Source organism: Corylus avellana, chromosome ca7 (assembly GCF_901000735.1).
Source record: "Corylus avellana chromosome ca7, CavTom2PMs-1.0".
Taxonomy (NCBI): domain Eukaryota; kingdom Viridiplantae; phylum Streptophyta; class Magnoliopsida; order Fagales; family Betulaceae; genus Corylus; species Corylus avellana.
The window spans coordinates 22,782,220-22,808,115 of NC_081547.1; the positions used below are offsets into that span (position 1 = coordinate 22,782,220).

The window sequence follows — 25,896 nt, forward strand, 5'->3', positions numbered from 1 at the left end:
CCGACTTTGCCAACACTAAAACCCTAACAGTATCTTTCTTGATGTTTTTCTTTTTGGAAAATAAGTTCACTAATAAACTTTGTTTACATTTTTTAAATACTTTTTCTTAATTCTCAAAGTTAAATAAGTATCTGAAATGTGATGTAGTAGATGTTCGGATGAAAAGAACCCAAGAGCAAAACCCTACAAGTTCACTAATCAAAAGCTAAAGCATTTGGGTTTACAGTTCACGCCTGTGAAGCAATGCCTATATGATACCACCAAGAGCTTGCAAGAAAAGGGTTTCCTTCCAATCTTGACACCCATAAAAAAGTTAAACCCTAACCTTTAGTCTTTTTTGGCTAAGAGTTATAGCTTGATGACTTTTAAGCTAAAGGACATGGCTAAGGCTTATAGCCTTTAATTTGTAGTCTTTAAGTCTTTTTTACTAAGAGGTACTCCTATGTTTGGCAGGTTCTTCTACATGTTGTAAGAAATTCCTCAATAAAGTGTGGCCATATGCCACCTAATATTCCTTGTAATTTGAATTAAACATAGTTATGGGTGCTCCATAATTTATTCTAAATAAAGAATTATTTCTGAAATTAAATTTTATTCTAATTCTTATTCCTTGATGGGAGGAATAAATTAGGTATAATTCTAATTGCGGGTACTTTACCTATATGGATAGCTATCCATAAATAAAGAGCCATTGTATTCCTTTACTTTGGGTCTAAAGACTTTCTATTACGGACAAAGGTTCTTTGATTCACTTTAGCAAGCATGGTTAGAGGTAATTCTTAATCTCTTTTCCACCGCATATTTTAGCAAAATAAATGTTTTTGTATGCAAACATGTGGTATCAGAGCTACCATTATGCTATTTTGTTCAGCATCAAGTTTCGCTGTTGATTCTCGGTTGCATGAGTTATTATTACTCAATTTTTTGATTATGGATTTACTGTGAACCTTATCGGTTTTGACAACGTTCATCCATTCACATATTGATTAAATGTGTAATGATAAAAAGCATGAAACTTTATTTTGTCTGGGTGTTTTCTGTAGTAATCGTTGGTCTTTATGTGTTTTAATTGAACCAAAGCATGAAACTTTTTTCTTCTGAGCAAATCGTTGCTCCTTTCCATGAGTTGGTAAGTTGAATTTTATGTGATGGTTTTAGCAAAACCAAAAACATTTTATGTGCCTTACTAGAGCTATGGTGTGATGAGAAGTCCGAAGAACGAGTGGCGTCGGTGCCCTTGTGGGTGCTGTTGAGTTTTTTTTTTTTTTTTTTTTAATTAAAAAGGTTGGAGGGGGAAACCAATTGTAAGTATTCTACCTGAGCGTGACCATAGTAGCACCAACTCACGGGGGACTGTTCAGGAGGGACCTACAAAGCAGAAATCGCAAGAGCACTCTCAAAACCAGCCGAGCCATAACTTAACCGTCTGCCCCACCAGGGCATCAATGAAAACCAAGGTGGTTAATACTAATTAGGCATGTAGATTCTCCATTGCGGAGATTCAAACCCATACCCTAATACTTATCTATCCACTTTAAAATTTTCTTGGGCCATTGAACCACCACCCTTGATGGTGTGGGTGTTGTTGAGTTGATAGCACTACCGTCATGACCAAGGTGCAGATGTGCGACGACCCATTGGTCCTCGCATACGGTGGCTCCATCTGCACCATTCAATAGTGCTGCCAAGGCCTCTAATATGTGCCTCGCTAGCACAGATTTGCGGTGACCGCATACAATAGAGCCGCCATGGGATGAGTGGTGTTATGAGAGTAATGCTACAAGTCTCTCTTGTGTTATTCTTGTGTCCCTCCAAGAATGATGTAACTCTTAAAATCACCATTAGGCTTGTAATTGATCACTATTGAATTTTGATCAAATAGTGATTTTAAAAGCTACCTCATTTTTTTAGGGACACAAGAGTAACACAAGTATGACTTCTAAAATCACTTATGAGCATGGGTGTCCAAAGGTTGAAGAAAATGTCTAAGGCAAAAGGGCATGAATTTGGGAGATTAAAGCTACTGCTTCTTCTAAATTAATAGGCCTATAAATCCTGTGAAACAGGTTAACCATCAGGGACTGGGGCTTTAGTAGGGCTTAATTGGGTCAAGGCTAACAACATTTATTTTTCATCAGGGGTTGCACAAAAAATTTAGTTCTCATCATCAGTTATGACAGGATGCAGCAAGTCATACAAATCATTATCAAAGGAGGATTTGGTGGAAGTTAATTTACACCAAAAAAAAAAAAAAAAAAAAAAAACTTCAAATTTATTGTCACCTTTATTGCAACATAGTTTTCATCAGTAGAAATTAGCAACATTGAGGTGCATCCCTTTAAGTAAAAACTACAAGTCCTAGAGTTTCAGCCTAGTTAATCTAGCCTACCCAACTAACCATCAGTCAAGATCTTCTGTATTTCTTCTCTGAGGCAACTGCATGCTCACTATATCTTCTCTTTGTAGGGAATACATTGATGCATTACCTGCCTCATTGCCCACTTGTCTACTTTCAGGAGTTATTAATGCCAGAAGGGGCGTAGACTTCTTGTTGCTGCGGAAAACCAAATATGTAATTCCAGCCAAATAAATTCCTATGCCTGCAAATCCAAATATTCCAAGAAACACAGCAACCACAAGTTTGAAGTGGCTATGAAGAAGCAACTTGATGAACCCGGTCACGAGATAGTATATATTTATGGCCATGATCATGGAACCAACGAACCAAGTGACAGCTGAAATCTGCAATAGAAGATGACAGCAAATTAATCAAAAAATACTGATAAAATGCGGGAAATGGAAGCCCTTCTGGTCTGATCACTTTTTAGGAGTTGGAGCACATGTCACAATGTTATGTGAATAACACGTAACAAGATAGATTGTTAAGTTTTAAGAGAACCTAGACCTTTAGACAAGCATAAAGTTTGAAGATAATTTTCTGCATATCATCTTTATGTTAAAACACCACTTATCCCAAAAAGAATAAGTTGATAGAAAATGTATAATTTAATTGTTTAATTTATATTATAACACTCCTCCTCACGTGTGGGTTCAAATTTTTCCTTAATTAGTGAGTCTCAACACATGGAATACTTAACTGAAATGGAAGGTGAATGATGGAGTCAAGGTTCGACCTCATGATATTTGAAACGGATACTCACTTTAAAGTGAGTAAATAGAATTCCGTTCTCGATCTCATAGATACATATAAAATTCTGCGGAAAGCTGTATTCGATGAAAGTCGTATATATGAGTTGGTGGGTATAAATTTCATAACACTTTTCTCTCAAGATCTTCTCTGGTATCATGTTAAAACATCACTTATCCTAAAAAGTTTAAGCTTTTAGAACAAATGGAGTTAAATCACCACTTGAAAAGCTTAAGTTGATAGCAATTGATGAATTTAATCATTTAATCTATATTTAAACTCCCTTCTAACATGTGAAACCCAACATATAGAATATTTAACTAAAATGGGGGATGAATTGTAAAGTCGGGGTTCAAACTCAAGACATTTGGTTCTGATACCATGTTAATCATCATTTATTCGAAGCGCTTAAGCTGATAGGAATGGATGAATTTAATCATTTAATCTGACGAATTTAATTACTTAATCTATGCTCTAACAAAAGATAACTCTCCTTGTTTAATCAATCTACTCTAGGAGCTTCATGGGATACATGCTTGTGAGTGCTCTCCTGTCAAGACAATGGCCTCCACCTGCTATAGAATTCTACTTTCATAACACACAATGTCTAATTGGTCAGAAATCTATCCCTATCTCTCTGCATAAAACACTTTGTTTGGAAATTCTTACATAAATAGGCCAGATGTCTAACTTTGAACAGTAAGATAACACACTGTCTAATTGGTCAGAAATCTATCCCTATCTCTCTGCATAAAACACTTTGTTTGGAAATCCTTACATAGATAGGCCAGATGTCTAATTTTAAACAGTAAGAGAACTACTTGAAAGATCCCCAAAAAGATTTCTATTGGAATGTTCACATGTGAGTGATGCGATTGGTTAAGTGGTCAACTCATACAATAGATAATACTGATAAAAATCAGTGGTATGATATTATTGGGTTCAAACCTAATAATTTAGTCTTTTGGCTAAGTGGTGTACAAGTATGTTGTAGTAAGCTCTCAATAAAAGACTCTTCAAGAATTAAAAACTCAAATATATGAGACCTAATGCATGGATCAAGTATGTAAGGGAATGGCAACATAAGTTGCCACTCATATAAATCATACCGTTTTAGAGTTTGCATACGTCCCCATCTTGGTCTTACTGCTGGTGAACTTGAGAAGCGGGATGAGAGCAAAAGGGAGCTCAAATGATAAAATCATCTAAAAACACACAACAAAGTGAAATGCGAATAAGAACAGAATTCAATTTTGTGAATAATTGCATGTTGAAAAGTGAAATTATGATGTCACTTTTAACCAGAAATTTAAGCCTGCCAGTGATGCATGCGAAGAAGGATAACTTCTAATCATTTAGTTTTAAAGTAAGGAAAGTCTCTAATGGTGTGGGGCTTAAGTTCTATGTGGTATAGCAAGGGACAATAATGGCGAACTAAACAAGTTTCCACATCAATTTATTTGCCTGAGAAAATTTTAAGCAGAACGGTTTCTAGCTTCGACTTACAAAATACACTTTTCTAATTCCAAACGGTCACTGAAACGTTTGCATTCATGGGGGAAAAAGCCTAGGCTACATTTGAATATTGGATGGTTCAATGTCTTATAAATGGCATCCAAAGATAAAAATAAGCCATAATGAATCAGGCTATTGACGTAATGAGAGACATTTAAGAATTGGCATATGTTCATGTTAAAAGTCTTTTGAAATAATATTACTTCATTCTTTTACTTATCATTTGCAAGATGGCTAGAATTGTCTTTTTACAAGAAATTTCAAAAGATGAATATGAGATGAAAATGGTGCATGCAACATCAGGGAAGCAGTTAAAAGCACATCAAAGAAGCCTGGGACAGTTATGGACAGCAATCAACAATAGAATAATTTTCATTTACCACAAATATTGAAAAATGTAGTATCATTTATATAGAAGCATTATCTATGCATTTGAAACTAAGTCAAAGATTAACTCTAATACAACTACTGTGATTCAGAAATATATTATTATAAACATATGTCTTATTAGCTTTTAATATTTGGTACAAGATACCGATACAATGCTCAAGATGTTTCAAAGTGAAATCAATTCAGGTCGGAATAATGATCCCATATTTTGGAAGTAAAAGAGAAATGACAGTCGAGAGTATCTTACTGATGCAATGATAATTAGCTGTCCAGCCCCACTAGAACCACCAATTAAAGCAACAATTAAACTAGGGACTATAGCCAAGGAACGAGTTAACAGGTTTCGAAGCCATGGCTCCAGTCGTAAATCGAGAAATCCCTACAAAAATAAGATGAGCCATGCCAAAATAACTAGTCATGATCAGGGAACTCAACCAATTTAGGTGGAATCCATAAATAAATAGCAGTTATATAGTAATTGCTGAAAAGCATCTAACTTATCGAAGCATTGATTCTTGCAAGACTTATAAGCTGAACTTGACACAGAAATTTTACTAATAAGAATCCAAATTCTAAATTACAGACCAGGAATGTCACCCATGAAGCAAATATCCACAATTTAAGTTACTAAAACATAAGAAAGGAGGATTAAAAATATAGTTTTCTTCTTCACCGGTGCTTCATTCTATGAGAGGAATCTGACAGAATGTAACTGTAACATCTGTTATTAAGAAATAAGGCTAGATGAAATAAAACCAACTTCATTTTTTAATTTCAAATTCCAAAACAGAGAACTTTTTGAGGTCCAAAATTTAATATTGTCATTTGGAAAAATAGAAGAATGGAAGTATTCTCAGACTACAGACTATTACAATCAATTAGTCGAATACCTGCATAACATATTGCCCTGCATATGTTCCTGTTATAGTAGAACTCTGACCTGATGCGAGCAAAGCAATTGCAAAAAGTTTTGAGCTCCAACTACCTAAGACATTCTGTAAACAATAAATAAAGATCAGGATTACACATCATCTGCATTAATAGTGATTCAGTGAAAAAAAAAATTGAAACTACAATATGAAAACTGAGATTACATAAGCATCATCAGCATTTTCTGTGAAAAACCAAATGCCAGGACTGAGAACAACAATTGGCTAGGTCACATACCCTTAGTAAAAATGAGGCTTTGTTCAAGTCCAAGTCCTCGCAGTTCTTCTGATCTTCCGCATTCAAATTTGAGGAATTACAAACTGAGCCACTGACGGAAATAATGGATACATTAATGAGGAAAGCCACCATTAGCGCAAAGGCACTCTCTATTAGATAGAATCTGCAAGCCTCCTGTGAAATATTATGTCATCAGATGCTGGTCTACCATATTTCCAGAATTCTATTTGCAGGAACCAAAATGATAAGTATCTCCATTAAGTATATAATTGCCTCTAAATGAGCCTTAAAGAGCTGGTTTGATTCAAGTATGCTTCCTAATTAAAGTTGTAGGGCTTCTAACCAAAAAGGGAAAGAGAGAAGGGAAGGAAAATTTATAAAGTTTTATGGCATTGAAACACATTTCTATCCAGATAAAGTAAAAATGATGGAAGCATTAAAAGAAGGAAGAGCGGTTTCAGCATACAACTGATACATTAGACTATCATTTGTAGAAACGTGAGTATATTACCCAGGTGAACACCATCTCATTCCAGTCCCTCAAACAAGAACACACACAACAGAACTAAAAGATTAATCTGATTAAATTTTCCAACCAACAAATCTCTTTACACAGAGGCTATATGGTAACAAAAATAAATGCCTCTAATAATATATGGCTAAACAAAGAGACTTAGGAGAGTCGAAAGAGCCATATCAATTGATTATGACAATTTTGGATTATTTTACATTTGTAAGGAGACTAGCCTGAATATTAAATGCTTGATTAAGTTTTAAACAATAATGTACAGTATGGTGATATCTTGAGCACAGCTTTATATAAAAATAAAAACAGAGAGAGAGAGAGAGAGAGAAAAGTTAAAAACTTGTCTAAGGTAAAACATTTACTTTGATGCCGCGAACAGATCGTGGTATCTTCCTCGAAAGCACCAATGCTGAATGAAGGAAGAGATTGTGCCTGCAGCGAGTATACAAAATTAAATGAAAATGAGAAATACATGGGGGGAAGGATGTAGAATTTCTGGAAGATATGAGAAACATACGGCATAACCATCGCACCGAGGAGTGAAATTGCAAGGCCTGTAGCACCATTTCCTTTGAGTTGGGGAACAAAAAGACCATTTAAGACTTCAGTAGCAGCAGGCTTTGCATAGCCAAGCTCAGCAAAAAAACATGCAGCTATCGTCATTACAAGAAATGCAATCAAGAATTCAAGTTTCCTGACCTGTAAACAACGGAAAAATAAATAAAAGAGAAATCATAAAGCATGATTTGCTTTTACCTAAAATTTATCTGCATCAATTACTGTTATTACCATATATCTCTTTGGGTCAAATACATTAGGTATATTACTATTCCAAAGTTCTAAACCAGTATATATAGACTATTGAAAGGATATCAAGATACCCCATATTGCTGTAACGCTAGAAGAATCAATGTACTAAGCCCTGTCAGAAGAACACCACACCATATGGGAATGCTGAAGAGCATATTCAATGCGAAGGCTGTACCAATCACTGCAAATAGGAAGAAGCAGAGTCAGAATGATTTGGACAGCTATAATTTGAACAAAATTAATAAAGCAAAGCTTCATAGATTTAGCACACCTCATATTTCTGCCCATCTTAAACAGTTAAAATCAAGTATGAGTTATATGACTAAAGAAATATACGTACAAAAACACATGCACATATACATTATACATACATCAAGATTTGGAATAATGAACAAAATATCTGCTTCCACAAAGTCTGTCTATCTCTAAGAAGATATTAGCCAAGTCCATTTGCATTTAACATAAATTCTAGGAAAGGTAGATGCATCAATGTTGTTGTGATATGATTAATAATGATAATGAAATGTTACACCAATGAAAAAATGCATAGCATGAGATTAACATGGCTATTACGTCTAGCATGGAAACCAACCAAGAAAAAATCAAAAGAAAGCATTTCCTTTTTATGTTAATATTTCTCAATCCTACAGTCTAACACCAAAGAAAACATCCGAAAGAAATGTACCATGACAGAACTCTTACAACCAGATTTCTCTTAATTACTATCATTATCCTCTTTTGTAAGGATCACAAACACAAAAGCTGTCTGATACAATATGAAAATAACCTATATTTAGCAAACAAATAAATTAAGAGATTACATATGGATGGCGAAGGTGTAAAATAATCAATCAAAGTGGGAATTCCTCAAAACTCTGTTTGAGTAATCGATAAGGCTAAACGAAAGTCCTCAGATCCATATACAAAAGGAACAGATTCTAGGAAAAATAAGATAGAATAAATTGAAAAATAATGCAGTAACCTCAAAGCCTAACCTTCAGGAATGTCACACGCAACAATAGCAATTTCAGCAAGAACCCAGAGGATGAAGTTTGGCACCCTAGCATATTCAGCTCTACAGTGCTCCGCTAAATGCTTTCCTAAAATCACAAACCAACACATAAAAAGAGAAGAAAAAAAAAAGGCAGATAAGCAGATAACTGGAGGGATACATACAGTAAAAAGTAGACTAACATATCACTTGCCTGTGACAACCCCAAGATTGGCTGCTAGGGATTGAATAATAAGAGCAGCACAAGAAGCCACCAATATGATCCAAAGTAGCTGAGAAAAATCAGTAATAAAAATAATAAACGATAAATAACAGAACATTGAAAAATAAAACAATCAGATACACACACATACACAAACAGAGAGAGAGAGAGAGAGAATTCCCCAAGGAAGAGTATATTCTGTGAATTTTACAAAACAAAATGTATGTAAAGCTATAAGAGTGAATACCCAATAAAGCAGGCAGGCATGCCCCAATTAGGTACCATGATTTGCACAGTGGTACATCCTAGAGAAACTTCCAATGTGTGGAATTGATTTTTAAAATGGGTCCATCTAGGATCTCCAATGAGGCATATATCAGCTACAACAAATGTATTGCCATTAATTCCATGTCCTCGTTTTGGTTTCACAGGGAAGATATGGACAAAAAGCCCCATAGCAAGATAGCTATCATACTTTTTAATGTATGGCATTTTTAAGGTGGAAAACCTAGAATGAAAAGAGTTCCAAAGTTTACTTGGCATGCCCCTTCTAACAGAGGATATTTCACGACAACAGTCACCTCTTCTTCGGAAACACAAAATTCTACTAAAATTCAGAGGGAAATCAACTACCTAAGAATATGACATACACACCTCATACTTGAATTTTGCTCCTGCCTGAAGATCCGTTTCAACTGCGAGTACAGCAAATTACAAGTATGGTACACATGTTTGTTAGCACATAATTTATGGTGGCGCGTAAGGAGAAGAGAAATTACAATCTTACAATTCCCAGGATCAATATATGCAATAGAAACAAGAAACCCAGGACCCATGTATGCAAACAAGTTTTTCCAACTTCTCGTCTGCCAAAAAGAGATACAAAGAGCCACAAAATAATCAATTTCCATTAAAATTTTAATAATATCCACAAGAGTTCCAATTGTAAACCCTAAATCTAATCATCAAGCAAATTTACACATAAACAACCTTCAGAAAGAAAAGGAAGAAAAAAAAAAAAATTGAAGGCAACAATTTCTGCAAAGCTGAGCACCAACGGCATTTGAGGCATATCTTGCTCAAAGCTGTGAGACAACGGCACATTAAGATTGTCTCACAAGCAATGTTCACAATGAACAGCTATATTTTGGGAGAGGCACATTTGCTTTAGAGGTCTACAAAGTTCATTAACTCATTCACATCATAAAGTGTAAACAGTCAATCTGTGTTTAAACTAGGTCAGCTCCAAGTTAAGATCCACCGAAGACCAAAGGAACTCAAAATCTCTAATCATATAGTTATCATCCGTATGTTCACTACAGTATTTCAGCTCCTACACTTGGCAATTTTTTTTTCTGGCATTGAGAAAACTACAGGTCACAAAGTGATTTAACATTAACAAGTTAGATCTGTATCATGCCTGACAGAGATCCTGTGCATATTGCAGGAGTCTTTTTCCAGGATTTCTTAAGTGTTCCATCAATTTATCCTCTTTGTTACCACTGTAAAGATATTAAATTTTACAGATCGTTTGACCAGGTAAGATTTGTGTTTCCAGGTCCCTAACTTATCAGTATCAGGAATTTGAAGATGTTTCTCACTGATGTCACCAAACTAACGTGTAAGAAAAAAGAAAACTTCATGCTTTTACCAAAGAAGTTTTTTTTTTTTTTTATCATTTTTCCATCACCATGATCTCAAATTCACTAAGCAATGAGGTTAATATCACATTGAACTCTTTCAACCAAGTCAATACTTTACTAGATTCACTTCCATACACAATCCTGAGTGTGACCATATCTCACTTCCACCATTCGGGTCTTTCTCTCATAAGGATTTCCCGCAAAAACACATATTCTTACAACATGTTTCTTTATTTTATGCAATCCTACAGTAAAATGGAAAAGAAACAGAGAATAGGCTGTAATCTCAATTCAGAACAGCCAAAGATAGTCAACCATTATTAACTTTCTCAAATATCAATCAATGTTCTTTATGTTAGACTATAAACGTGTGACATATAACATAACTGGACGTCTGGACCCCAACCCGACATGTTATATTGATACCTCACTTTACTTCAGAGATTTCCCCAGGTGTTCGTGATTAATTTAATCTCCCTCAATCTATCAATTAGCCATCATTATTTCCATTAATTTGTACAAAAACAATAGTATAATATCAAGTAACTAATCAAACTCACATCAGGAACAACAATCTGCTCGGCATCCGAGTTCTCAATCAGTGGCGCATTTGAAAAACTCCGGTTTCCAGTGCTAGCAATGAACTGTGGCTGCTGCCCAGAAGTCGCACCTGTTATAGCCATCTCTCTTCCTCTCTCTTCCTCTGCACAACACGCCTAGACCAAGAAACGGCAAACTTCAATCGGTAAATCATATTCACATCACAGTTCAACTAGTGCACAATTTCAGCAGTGAAAACATATTTATGAATTCCCACAAAAAAAAAAAAAAGATTTGAAACGTTGGATTTGAGAAGATGGGAAATTCAAAAACAGATGCAAAATACAATTTTGGGTTGCTTTTCTATGTTGTCTTGGTAACCAAACAGCGGGTTACGAGAATGATTTGACAGAAGATTCACAAACCTTGAATTTCCAGAAGATGTGCTTAAACGACAACGTTATTGAATAATATCTCTCTCTCTCAGGCTGTCCCTGAGACTGAAACTCACTGCTACTCCATTTCCATTGTCCCAAGTCACATATTTATCGCATCTCTGTCTTTCTCTCTCCTTTTCTTTTATTTATTATTATTATTATTTTTTTCCTGAGCACCTCTCCTTTTCTTATTCGTTTCTTGGCGTAAGAAACTAAAGATTGCCTTTTTTTTAATCTCCAGAACGCACGTGCAGTATCTTTCGCTCTCAAAACTCCCTAAAGATAACAATGTTTGACTTTATAAGTACACATAATTTGACAGAGTTATGTTAGACTTTTCACTCCTATTTATTATGCTGATTTATAGGCTTGACTTATATATATATATATATATATATATATATATAAATTAATTATTAAATTTATAAACTTACATAGTCTTCACACAAATTTAATGATGAACTCCTTTCATTTGTATTAACCTGGATCATTTCTCTCTCTCTCTCTATATATATATATATTCAAAGTAATTAATATTATGAATTATTTAAAATAAATCATATTTACTGATACTTCCTATGTTAAATAAGTGCGAAGAATAATATTCTTCAACTATATTGAATTTTTTATTTTAAAAGATTGTTTCATTATAAGATTGGATTAGAGATGTTAAATATTAAATTGTATAATAATAGCAAATTTAACAATAACAAAAAAAGGAAAAAGGAAAAGAAAGTGTTGAATTGTTGATTGTTGTTGAGATAAAACAGAGTTTATACCTTACAATCGGATTTTTAGTTTCTAATTGTTTTTTATTTTTATTTTTGTATTTGAACTACTTATGTCCTAGATCTAATCTGTACGAAATAGATATGTTTCTTAAATATAATTGTACATGGGTTAGCGGAAACTTGAAGTCATTTTTACGATTTTGTAACCTTCACAGCTTTTGGCTATGATTTTTCAGAGTTGTATGCTCAGTAATGTAAGAGCATTATACTCGTGAAATTTCATCAACAAAAGTTTCATATTTTTCAAAAATAAAAAATAAAAAAAAATAGAGTTTATACCTATTATAAGTCGAATATCATTCAACTTTTTTCAAAAAGTAATGCTATAAGTCTTCTTAGAGTTTCTGTAGAGTCATCTCAAATGTGATATAACTTTTAAAATTACTGTTGAATTTGAGATGTAATTTATTAACTTTTGATCTATTGGTAATTTTAAAAGTCACGTCACACTTGAAATAATTATAAAAAGACTCTAAAAAAACTTATAACATTACTCTTCGAAAAATTTAGTGGCCACATATTCTCATTATCTCCAATTGTGGACGTGATAGAATGATTTCATTAGGAAAATCCATTATTTTTTTATTACGACAAAATGACGGAAGATATAACAATAACATTTTGAGAAAGTCCATTTTATTTTTTGTCTTTTTCTCATTCAAGTTTTTTTTTTAAAATCAGTTATTATATAAGTCTAACGGATATAATAACTGATTTTTAAAAAGATTGAAGGGAAAAAAAGACAGAAAAATACAAAATAAGCATTTCCTTAATATTTTATAAAGGAGGCCAAAAGATTTTTGTAGGGCCAGTGATGTGGTCAGAAGGGAACAGTAGTGGGCGGTTTGACTTTGATTCGGTCGTAGGTGTCACTGTAGAGGACAGCAACTGCTACATATGTACCCATGTTATGTAGGGCCCAAGACATGTACGGACGGTTGAGATTCGGTGATGTGGCTGCTGAGGGAGCTGGATGCACGGCTGAGAATTTGTACTGGAATGGGTGATCCGATTGGTTGCACCATGTCACCATTCAAGGTGGAACGTATGCCACGTAAGCCACGCACTTTGATTGGAGCAAAGTAGTACAGGCTGTACAGCCGTGTGTGACTGTGTCGATCACACTCAGCATATTCTTTTGTCTTGATATGTGGGGCCCAAGACAGTTCGAGCAGGTGAAATTGGCATGGAATTTGGTTGATGTGTCTTGTGTATTATATTTTATTATAAAACTATTCTTCACGGGAGCCCCTACTATGCGGTCATGCTGCAAAAGGGGTGTTTTGCAGCATCCACTCTTATGATGACACGTGGCCAAGCTCATTTTGGCAAAATGAAATTAAAACAGCAAACCAAAACACAAACCGGCGCCAGCAAACCCACCCCCCACCGGCGACGAAGAGCATACAACCGGCCGGTAAACCAGCTTTCCAGCCAGAAAAATAGCATCGCCGGCCAGCTTTCTTTCTCCCAAAACCCTCTTTTCTTTCTCCCAAACCGAGCATAGCCGGCCGGAAAAAACCAGAAAAAAAAGCCTCTTTTCTTTCTTCCAAACCCTCTTTTCTTCTTTCCATTTCGTTCATCCAGAAAAAAACTAGAAAAAACGGCCGGCGAAAAAACAAAACAGAAAAAATCAGTAAAACCAGAAAAAACAAAACCCAAACTCCAAATCCCCTCTTCTTCCCAAACTCCAAACCCCAATCAACCGACCCAAGAGAGACCCAACAAAATCAACAAAAACAAACTTCTGCAATCAGCTACATCAACAACTCAATCAGAAATTACAATCAACCCAATCAGAAATCCGATGAGACCCAGCGAAACCCAGCAAAATCCGGCGAAACTCAGCCTCAAAACTCGTGTCTAAACTCGTTTCTAATGCCTCTAAATCGTTTTTGGATTCAAAACTAAAACCTAGAGGGGAAGATTAACCCTTAGGAAATTTTATCACCCTAAAGGGCTCCACCGGAGAGGGCTACCGGCTGGAGAAAGGAGACCTGTGGGTCTGCAGACCCACGGCCAGCGTGACCCAGAGAAGAAAGAAGAAGAGGAAGTGGGAGAGAAAGAGAAGGGTCTGGCTGGCCGTGGCGCCAGCGTTTTAGCAGAGACCCACGGGGGTCTCTTTCTTTCTGCCTCTTCAACTCAACTTTTTCTTGCTTTTGAGTTCAAAATCCAGTGCATTAAGTTGTAGATTATTTGTGTGCATTTTTTGTGCTTTAGGTGATGTGTCTTTGTGCTATTAGTTGCTGCAAAAGACCCATTTTGCAGATGGACCGCATAGGAGGTTTATTCATTCTTCACATTTATTTATTATATTTTATTAGATATTAGGTTAATGTAACGATGGTTCAAAACTTTTTGATTAATCAGAAACATAAAAGTTTGGAGTAATTTACCTTACGAAGTTACGTACTTTTTGTAAACACTTCTTAATATTCAAAATCGTTCACTTTGGTGTATCAAACTTTAATTTTCTTTCACTTTTTTCATTTCGTTAAAATTTTTTTGTTAAATCCTAACAGAAATATGTGAAATTACTAAAATACTTTTATTGAAATTACTCATTCCACCATTTAATTTAAGTGCAATATGTAATAGAAGGAAAAAAATGGAAGGAAATCAAAGTTCAATACACCAAAATGAGAAACTTTGAACAATGAAAAAATTACCCCTAAAAGTTTTGAACTATCATGTTTATTAATGATTTGATCAATTAAAAAAACGCTCTCTAGGTTTTCTGTCGAAACTTAGAGGAGGTGAAAACTATCTTCAGATCTGAGAAGATTGTGAAGGCATCAATCTGCGAACAGCAATTTCAAAATTCTAATTCATCTGTTGAAACATGGGGAGCACCACGGAGGAATTATCAAAGATGTGGAACAAGCTACGCTTATCGGAGGAAGAAGAAAGTGATGTGGTGGTGCAAGAAGACGTGTTGGAAGAAGGAGTGAACAGGGGCTCTAATTGCTTGGTGGGGCGGTTGATTGTGGACCGAGTTATAGCGAAAAGCACTGTTAGGGGTATGCTGATGAGAAGATGGAGACCAACAGGGGAGCTATCTTTCAAAGTAATGGGAGAGAATCTATTCCTTCTGGATTTTGAGAACCCTGGGGACAAATTCTTGGTGCTTGAAGGCCGGCCTTGGGTTGTTGATGGGATTCTATTCGCCATTGAAGATTTCGATGGAATTTCCACACCGGCCAGTATTGATTTTGAGAATGTTGCCTTTTGGGTCCGGATGTACAACTTGCCGCTAGCCTGTATGAGTAGAGTTGTGGGTCAAAAACTGGGAGCAACCGTTGGAGAAGTGGTGGAAGTTGACACCAATGATGATGGTATGGGTTGGGGAGAATTTTTGAGGGTAAGAATCAAAGTTAATGTGTCAAAACCCCTCGCCAAGGGACGCACGTTGAAAGTAAGGGGACAGGCAATTTGGATTGCTTTCCAGTATGAAAGAATCCCTCGTTTTTGCTTCAGCTGTGGTGTTATTTCCCATGGTCGTAGCGGCTGCCAGGAAGGAGCAAGAAAAATAATGCATGGGGACGAGTTTGAAATGCAATTTGGGCCGTGGTTGAGAGCTGGATCACCAAGCCGTCGACAGGAGAGGGGCTGGGGGCGTACGGGGGGTGAGTCCTCGGGGACTGAATCTCCATCCCTATGGAGGAGCGAAGGCCAGGGCAGGGAGGCGCGTGAGGTCAAACCGGGAAACAGAGGAAAATCAGGAGGCGAATCTCAAAGCGAAACGGACGGTACTTCCGTCGGTTACGCTTCCAATCTTAAAGGAGATATCCCTAAGAGTCAGGTTTTTCCTTCCGGGGAGAATATGGCTTTAAACGGAAATTACGCTAAGGAAGGAGTGGGAGCCGTTTTTGGAAATTATGTCTCCTCTAGAAGGCAAGGTGGCGATGCAGGTTTTAAACTGAAAGATTCTTGCATGAGTGGGTCACAGGAGGTAAATGAGGAAATTATATGGGGGTTTAATGCTTCCCCTAACATGCAGGAACGTGAGGTGGCAGGTCCCTCTTTGGACATGCAAGAAGGGTTACGTGGAAACAAAGAGGGGAATAACACTATACATGGCACGTGTAAAGTGAATGAAAATTTCGTGCAAGCTGTCCAAGGGGAGAAGTCACGAGAACAGAAGAAAAAATCTGTCACCTCTTGGAAAAAGAGGGCCAGGATCGGGTCTGGGGAAAAAAAGGAAGGGGTCGGAATTCTCAGTATTACTGGAGTGCGAAAGGCGGCATCACTAGCGAATGCCACTGAAAGCCCCTCAAGTCAGAAAAAAGGAAAGTGGAATGAAGATGGAAGGGAGTCAAGGGCGATGGATGAGGCGGTGGCTGAGGAACAGCCCCGCCAGTCTCAATGAAACTTTTGAGTTGGAACTGCCGGGGGCTTGGGAACCTCCGGACAGTTCGAGACCTTTGCTGGTTGGTGAAGGAAAAGCGACCCAGCTTGGTTTTCGTTATGGAAACCAAACTGCTTGCTCATCGTATGGAGTTTATACGTATTAAAACTGGGTTTAGCAGTATGTTCGTGGTAGAATGCATTGGTCGTAGTGGAGGTCTGGCATTATTTTGGAATAAGGAGGTGTCGGTGGAAATAAAAAATTACAGCCAAAGACATATCAACGCTGAAGTGTGTCTGGATTCAAATGAACATGTGTGGAAGTTAACAGGCTTTTACGGTAATCCTGAACCAGGAAAAAGGAAAGAATCATGGAGTTTGCTTCGTCATCTAAGCACTCTCAATCCTCTAGCTTGGCTGTGCGTCGGGGATTATAACGAGATCACAGAGGACTCAGAAAAGTGCGGGGTGGCTCTCAAACCAAGATGGCAAATGGCAAATTTTAACAACACCTTGGATGATTGCTGCTTACAGGATTTGGGCTTTTCAGGAGCTAAGTTTACTTGGTGTAATTATCGGGAAGGTGAAAATTTTATCCAAGAACGCCTGGACAGAGCATTGGCCAATCCGGAATGGAGCAGACTTTTTCCAGTGCACCGGGTAGAGGTGTTGGCTGCCCGGTGCTCTGATCATTCTCCTCTGCTGATCTCTTTCAATCCTCAGGGACAGAATTTCAGAAGGCCAAATAGGGGCTTCAGGTACGAAGCTTCTTGGAACAAAAATGTCAACATCAGGGGTGTAATAAAGCAAGCATGGAGGAAGAAAAGTCAGCATGAAGACAAGTGGATGAGGGTGAAGTCAAATATCACACAATGCCAAAGAAGCCTTTTACGATGGCAGAGAATTAATAGGGACCCTATTGATGGGCTGATTTCAAATAAGTCTACCGAAATCCAAGAGCTTCAGAAACAGGAAGGCCCCTGGAATCAGACTGCTATTCGGACTCTACAGACAAAGGTTGATGAACTTTTAAGACAAGATGATATGAAATGGCGTCAAAGGGCAAAGGAACACTGGTTAAAGATGGGGGATAGGAACTCAAAATTTTTCCACGCTTGCGCTTCACAGAGGAGACGGGGAAATTTTATTATGAATATTTGGGATGAGGAGGGGAACAATCTTCAGACTCCAGATGCGATTGAGGAGGGTTTTGTTCGATACTTCAAGAAAATTTTTTCGTCATCTTCACCCTCTGGCGTGGGGACCTGCTTGCAGCATATTTCCTGCAGAGTGACGCAAGAGATGAACCAGAAACTACTGCAAGAATTCATTTCAGAGGAGGTTCACTTGGCATTGCAACAAATGGCTCCTCTTAAATCCCCAAGGCCGGATGGCCTGCCTGCCTGCTTCTATCAGGAAAACTGGGAGACTGTTGGGGAAGAGGTATGCGCTGCTGCGTTGAAGTTTTTTAATTATGGAATTTTTGATGATTCAGTGAATAACACACACATTGTTTTGATTCCAAAAAAAAGTAATCCTTCAAAGGTGACTGATTTTCGCCCCATAAGTCTTTGCAATGTGCTGTACAAAATTGTGGCAAAGGTTTTAGCAAATCGATTAAAGTTGATACTCCCTACAATTATATCCCCAAATCAAAGCGCCTTCATCCCAGGGCGCTTAATTTTGGATAACACTTTGGCCGCTTATGAAACATTACACACGATGCACTCTCGTATGTGGGGGAAGGTGGGCTATATGGCTATTAAGCTTGATATGAGTAAGGCATACGATAGGGTCGAATGGTGTTTTCTTGAAAATGTTATGATAAAAATGGGATTTGATAGGCGATGGGTCAATCTTATTATGTCATGTATCACTTCTGTTCGCTATGCCATCATTGTCAATGGAAATCCTGTCGGGGATATTCGGCCGACTAGGGGAATTAGGCAAGGGGATCCCCTATCTCCTTACCTATTTCTCCTTAGTGCCGAAGTGTTGAGTTCCCAGCTCCATCATGCAGCTTCGGAGGGCATTCTCACCGGAGTCCCTACTTCAGTGAGGGGCCCTCGTTTGAATCATTTGTTTTTTGCCGATGACAGCTTACTTTTTTGCAAGGCTACAGAAGCAGATTGGCGGAAGGTGTCTGAAATTCTGGATTGTTATGAAGGGGGGTCAGGCCAAAGACTCAATAAGGAGAAAACATCTCTTTTTTTCAGCCGCAACACAGAGCCAGAAATTAAGGAGCGGATCATACAATTGGCTGGGGTACCGGTTTCTCAAAGGTTTGACACTTACTTGGGACTACCTGCGCTTGTTGGTAAATCTCGTATTCGGGAATTCCAAGGGATTAAAGACCGAGTTCGCAGAAGGGTGTCTGACTGGAAGAACAAGTTTCTCTCCCAAGCGGGAAAGGAGGTTCTCATAAAAGCGGTGGTCCAAGCAATCCCTACCTATAGCATGAGCATGTTTCTCCTTCCAAAGGAGTTGTGCAAGGAGCTCAACTTGATGATGCAGAAGTTTTGGTGGGGACATAAGGAGAATGACAAGAAGATCCGGTGGATGAGTTGGGAGAAAATGGGCCTTTCGAAATCCCTTGGCGGAATGGGTTTCCGCGATCTTATCTCTTTTAATAAGGCTCTATTGGCAAAACAGTGTTGGCGGTTATCCCAATCCTCGGATAGTTTAGTCGGAAAAATTATTAAAGGAAAATACTATCATCAAGGGACTTTTTTAGAAGCCAATCTGGGTAGTAGGCCTTCTTTTGCGTGGAGAAGCATCATGGCGGCTAGAGATCTATTTATGGATGGGGTATTGTGGCGCATTGGTGACGGAAAATCTGTGGGCATTTGGAAGGATAGGTGGATCCCAAAGCCAATCACCTATCGCATCCAAACACCTTGTAGGGGTCTCAATGAGGAGGCTACTGTAAATGAGCTTTTTGATCCTATGGTGGGTGGCTGGAACAAGGCCCTTATCAAGGAAATTTTTGAGGATGAAGAAGCTGAGATCATCTGCAATATCCCTATGAGTAGGTATGGGAGGCCGGATAAGTTGATTTGGAGAGCTACTCCCACTGGGATTTTTACAGTTAGGAGTGCATACCATTTGGAGATGGAGAGAAAAATGATGCAATCTGGGATGAGTTCCACTCAATCAGGGTGCTCACAAGTGTGGAAAGCATTATGGAGTTTGCAAATTCCAAATTCCTCAAAAGTTTTCTTGTGGAGGGCATGCAAAAATATACTCCCTACTAAGGATAATTTATTGAGGAGGGGGGTAGTGAACGAAGACATCTGCATTTTTTGTGGTAGGGAGAGAGAAACAGCTGTGCACATTCTTTGGGATTGCCCCTCTGCCGCGGATGTGTGGGGATTCTGCCAAGGGAAGCTCCAAAAATGCTCCTATCGTGGGTCCTGCGTATTGGACATTTTTGAGTTTCTAGTCAACCAGTACAGCAGGGATGAGGTGTGCCTTTTTGCTATTTTATCAAAAAAGATATGGGCTAGAAGAAACTCTGTGGTCCATGGAGGCGATTTTTTGCATCCAACTAAGTTGGTCCAAGAAGGTGAGAATCTCCTACTTCAATTCAAGGACTCATTGGGCCAGCAAGGGAGTCATCTGGATGGGGCTTGCGAAAACAGAGAGCGATGGGTACCACCTCCTGAAGGAAAGTTCAAAGCTAATTAGGATGTCTCCTTTGATTCTAAGCATAAAAGGATGGGGGTTGGCGTCATTGTGAGGGACCACGATGGAATGGTTAATGCAGCAAAATGTGAACCGGTATAGATGCTCCAAGAACCTACTACTGGGGAAGCTTGGGGGGCTCTACGGGCAGCATAATTTTGCTATGAGATGGGCTTCCATGATATCATTCTTGAAGGGGATTCCTTAAATGTAGTGAAAGCTATTGGGGATTTAGAGGCTAGCTGGAGGCCCTTTGGACAGATTCTAGAAGACATCAAGTTAGTTTTGGGTTATCTTAGAAATTGGCAGATTTGTCATGTGAAGAGAGATGCCAACCAAGCTGCTCATGGATTAGCAAAAGAAGCAACGTCATCCTTGATTGAGCAGAATTGGATAGAGGAAATCCCAACTTGTATTTCTGACATTGTAACCTTAGAGCTTCGGGCTCTTCTTTCTTAAAGTGTTTTGTCCACTCTGACTCTATGATTTTCTTGAGTCATAGTAATAAAGCTTTGATCGATTTTTCTCAAAAAAAAAAAAAAAAAAAAAAATTTGAACTATCAACTATATCATTATAACAATTAATATAATATTGTTAGCTTTATAATTTCATAAAATTCTCTCTTTTACAGATTTGAGTCAAATTTTAGGATGTTGCTATTTTTGTATAGCCAATTTTCCATGACAAATGTGTACATATAAAAATCAAATATAAAATAATCAAGAAATTCGATATTCGTGGAACACTCTAATGCTTCCTAAGTTAATATTAGAAAAAGTCTCCAAGGGGTAGCTTAATTGGCTGTGGACCACGTCTAATGAAGCGGAAGTCACTAGTTCGAATCCCCATCTCCCTTCCAGTATATGGAAATGTAAAAAAAAAAAAGTTAATATTAGAAAAAGATGGCCTAAAACTTTTTGATGCTCCCAAAAGTTAATGAAAATTAAAACAATCAAACTTTAAAGAAAATAAAGTAATAATATATTTCTTTTAGTATTTTCACTTATAAAATTAATACCTTTATTCTTGTGGCCACCATGCTCGTGCAATGCACAAGGCACCAAATCTTGGTAATTAATTCAAAAAAAAAACAGTCTGATGATCACTTGCTTGGCCGATTCAAAGCATAAATAATTATAATGATGAGTAAGAATAATTCTAAATATTTAACTCCCATTTTAAGATGTGTTAGTACTACTTATCAGTTCTTGAATTTTTTTTGTATTTTTAAATAAAGGTTTATCTAATAATTGATAGGCACTGTCACATCAGCCTAGTGAATTGAAAGAGTGATGAGAATTAAGTATATAGCATTCCTAGATGAGTAATGCTAGAAATCACATTATTATCCAACAATTATCTCACGATACTAAGGCGGCAGTTTCAACGAATCCTTTGATGATAGATAATTGTCGAATAAAAATATGGTTTTTAACATTACACCACATATGATTGAGTACCCAAAACACTCTTACCCACCATGAATGTCTAAACTATATTATAAGACAAATTCTTAATTCAAACAAAAGTATGAAAACAATGTTTACTCCATCAGACACTACAAAGCAAGAATATCCATAGAGATAATATAACTCTAAACAACAAACATCCCCACTACACTCCAAACATTATTCTAAACAACAATATAATCAACAAAGACATTTTCTTATGTCTGCAGCTATTGATGTTATTCTGCATCATTACATGCAAATATTCTTCCAACAAGTAGTGATGACACAATAGCCTTGAGAGTATAAAGAAGACATCCTAAATTTTAAATTGGTGTGCAAGATAATTTTCAAATATGAATATTCATACACGTTTCTTGGTGTATATATATATATATATATAATTGGTCTATTGATGGAAACTACATAATGGAATTGCATGCTCAATGAGTCTGACCCTATCAAAATAGAGGGCTGACAAATATTCCAAGCAAGTGACAAATCTTAGGAGAAATTTTACTTTAGACCCTAAAATTATCACGCAATTTGACATACCTCCGAACTTTCAAACCTCTCAATTTGCACCCCTGAACTTTCAATTGCAATCAATTTGCATTCCCTCCATCAATTTTTGCCATGAAAACCTCTAAACAGACAAAATTATCCTTCAAATTTATTTTTATTAAAAAAAAATTGAAAAAAAAAGAGGGTCACAAGGTGGCCCAACAGTGGGTCACCTTGGGATTTTTTTTTTAATAATATATATATTTTTTTTAAAAAAAATAATTTGAAATTAAGGGTAAATTTGAAATTTTATAAAAAAAAGTCAAGGGTATAAACGTTATTGTATTACTTTTAACATTTAAAATTTGACGGAGGGTTCAAAGTGATTGCAATTGAAAGTTCAAGGGTTCAAATTGAGATGTTTCAAAGTTCGGAGTATGTCAAATGGCGTGGTAGTTTAAGGGTCTAAAATGAAGTTTTCCCAAAATCTTAATACTTTTCTCCAAGCCATCATTATAAATAGTTATTCATTCAAATCTAAACTTTTAGCGTAGAAATTAAGTTATTGTATGGAAAAATTAATTGAAAAATAAGTCGTACGTCTATATTTTTAACATCTCTAATATATATTTACACCATAAAAACTTTGCATTAAAATATAGGACACAAAATTTCAAGAGAGAGCAAAGAGCTATGGATGAAAATTGTACGAAGAAGCTTGTAGTGGTAATAATATATTGATTATATTTATATCCTTGTACTAGTTCAAGTGCAAGTTTATGACAATTTTTCTCCCTCTCTTCATCCTTGTCCTCTTCTTCCTCTAATGGAGATGGCATTCTAAAATAAAATTAAGAGAGATATGCACCACAAAGTGTGTTGCCATATATAAATTTGTGGGTTTAACACTGTGAATCTGTGATGTCCCATATCGTTAAAAATAGTTTTTTTTTTTTTTTTTCCTACGTACTCTATATGGAAAAATGACCAAAACACTTTGTTGGCATTTATTAAACGTCAGTAATTTATATTAAGTCCCAAAGGGTAGGTCCCAAGGTGTAGTTTAATCGGCTGGGACCACACCTTATGAAACGGAGGTCACTAGCTCAAATTCCCTCTCCCCCCTCTTGTGTAGACATGTAAAAAAAAACAAAAAAAAAAAACAAAAGTCCCAAAGGGTAGGGAACGGAGCCTGAAAATTTTTTGGGAGAGGGCGAACCGATTTTTTTTTTTTTCTTTTTCAGTTCTTTATAAATTTTTTATTAAAAAAAAAAAAATTGCTTTTTTTTTTTTATGAACTAATGACTACCACAAAGTATAATTATGGAATAAAAATTAAAAAATATTGCAGTTTACAATTAAATAACTATACTTATTTATAGTATAAGTTTACAATTAAATAACTATACTTATTAACGATTGAGCCATAGCCTCACTAAGGCAAGCGTGGTCTACTTGCCTTGGTGCGTCCATTAATCCCACACTTAAATTATCACACCCACACGCATAATGCACGTCAAGTCTGGCAAGAGATAAGAAAATTAAAACTTGAAAAAATAAACAATAAAAAGTCACTGCCACTCTTGTCTCTTGCCATGTGTGTGCCCATTTACTCTCATTTCCCAAACCACAAAACAAGTAAATAGCGGTCTCTTTTTTTTTTTTTTATTCTAGAAATTTTGAAATGCATGTTTTGCATGGGTAAGGCGATAAGGGCCACAAAAAAATAATAATAAGGAAAAATTACAGTTTACTCCCCTAAAGTTGACATCGTTTTTCAATTTAAACATCAAAGTTTCAATTTTTGCAATCCACCCCCACAAAGTTCCAATTTTTTTCAATTCGACCAATATCATCCCAAAATTCCCATATTGCCCCTGGTTTTTTTTTTTTTTTTTTAATGAAAACGAAAACAAATTTAGGGGTGCAAAAATGACCAGATAACCAAAGGGGTGGCTACGGCCACCTTGAATTTAAAAAAAAAAAAACTAAAAATAATAAAAATTAGGGGCAATATGGAAAGTTTTGGATAAAATTGATCAAATTGCAAAAATTTGGAACTTTGGGGGATGGATTGCAAAAATTGAAACTTTGGTGTTCGAATTGAAAAACGCTGTCAACTTTGAGGGGGTAAACTGTAATTTTCCCTAATAATAATAATAATGGGTATGGCCCAAAAACTTTAAGAATAGGGTCAAAAAAATTTTATTAGGGCCAAAAAAATTTTGGTATGAGCCAAATGACTAAAATTAAAATTTTACTTCTTTTTTTTTCCTTTTGGGGGGACAAAGTTTTCCTCCAAACTGGATGGGAGGAACTTCTTTCAACCCAGTCTATAAAAATGACATGTGTCACTTTTTTTAATAACATGTGAGATACACATGAATTTTTAATATTATTTATTTCAACTTTGTCCCTGCTATTAAAAAAATATGTGCATCTCACGTGTTCAAATGACACATGTCATTTTTATAAACTGAGTTGAAGAAAGTTCCTCCATGCCCAGTTTGGAGAAAAACTCTGTCCAATTGGGAGGGTATGGCCTATGCCGATCCCCCCCTCCCTCCATCACTGCCAAAGAGATAGTTCAATAGGCTGTGAGCCACGCCCCATGAAGCGAATGTTACTAGTTTGAATCCTATTTCTCTTTTCCTTTGCGGATATGTAAAAATAAAAATAAAAAATAAAAAATAATAATAATAAAAAAAGTAAATGATATTAAAATTTGTTGGCTTTTTATTAGTAATGATGAGGCAACATCATTAGTATTTTATTGTTTTTTTTTTTGTTTACATTAATTTATTGTTGTTATGTACATCAAAATCCAATCATCCATTCCCTCTTTCAATTAACACATAGGCTCTTATTATTCGCTAGAGGCCACCTGCATTCTAAATATTTATTGCACTCTTTGAGTTAAAAAAATGAAGTTATTACATGAATAAATTAATTTAAGAACCAAGGTTGTATGTGACATATATACTTTAAAAGTTTTATTTATTAAAGCATGACCATATGCCATAAAATTTCAAAAGAGAACAAAGAGTTATGGATGGAAATTATATGAAGAAGCTTGTAGCAATAATGATGCTATTGATAATCCATATACTAGTTAAAGTGCAAGCTGATGACCCTTCCCCTCGTTTCCATCCTTCTTCATCTCCTTTCTCGTCCCACTCTGCATCTACTCCATCTCCTTCTTCTCCTTTCTCTCCCTTGAGGGCTAGCTCGATGGTGATGGTATTTCTAAAATAAAATTAAAAGTGATATGCCCATCAAAATGTTTTTCCATATGCTTAATGGAAGTAATTAAGAATAGAATTTATAGGGTTTACCCTAAAAAAGATATATCTTTTGAATTCTTCATTTGTTATGATGGATGTATGTTTGAATGCAAGCTGCACGTACAGATGAACAAGATAGCACATCAAGAAGACATGGGTATCTCTCTCTCTCTCTCTCCCTTCAGACTCCATGTATGTGCAAGCACACAATTAGATGCATATATAGATATGAATGCAGCCAGGGTTACACATCATTATTTTTTTTTTTCCTTTGGTTATTTAGTGGGGTAGCAATAGAATATGTACTATTATACTATTAGTGACGTATGCTAGCTAATTAATCATGAAAATTTGAAAGTTAGTTTTTTTAACATGAATTTTAGAAACAAAAAAAAAAAAACAAAAAACAAAAAACAAAAAAACAAAAAAAGTTTTGAACTACCATGT

General features: G+C 36.4%; 2 protein-coding genes across 2 annotated transcripts; one reads left to right on the top strand and one right to left on the bottom strand.

The window, feature by feature from the left end:
• Positions 1-2,249: 2,249 nt before the first annotated feature.
• LOC132187282 (metal transporter Nramp1-like) lies at positions 2,250-11,473 on the bottom strand. The gene is made up of 14 exons (XM_059601546.1): positions 11,379-11,473; positions 10,974-11,129; positions 9,558-9,636; positions 9,425-9,465; positions 8,762-8,840; positions 8,552-8,656; positions 7,628-7,737; positions 7,264-7,445; positions 7,109-7,178; positions 6,221-6,394; positions 5,944-6,048; positions 5,301-5,432; positions 4,258-4,353; positions 2,250-2,742 (listed from the first exon to the last, which is right to left on the bottom strand). Exons 2-14 carry the CDS (start codon positions 11,094-11,096, stop codon positions 2,401-2,403), a joined length of 1,638 nt encoding a protein of 545 aa, XP_059457529.1. The 5' UTR covers positions 11,097-11,129; positions 11,379-11,473; the 3' UTR covers positions 2,250-2,400.
• A 3,550-nt stretch (positions 11,474-15,023) lies between these two features.
• Positions 15,024-16,550, top strand: LOC132188014 (uncharacterized). Its single transcript, XM_059602432.1, has one exon. The coding sequence runs from the start codon at positions 15,024-15,026 to the stop codon at positions 16,548-16,550; it is 1,527 nt and encodes a 508-aa protein (XP_059458415.1).
• Positions 16,551-25,896: the final 9,346 nt, after the last annotated feature.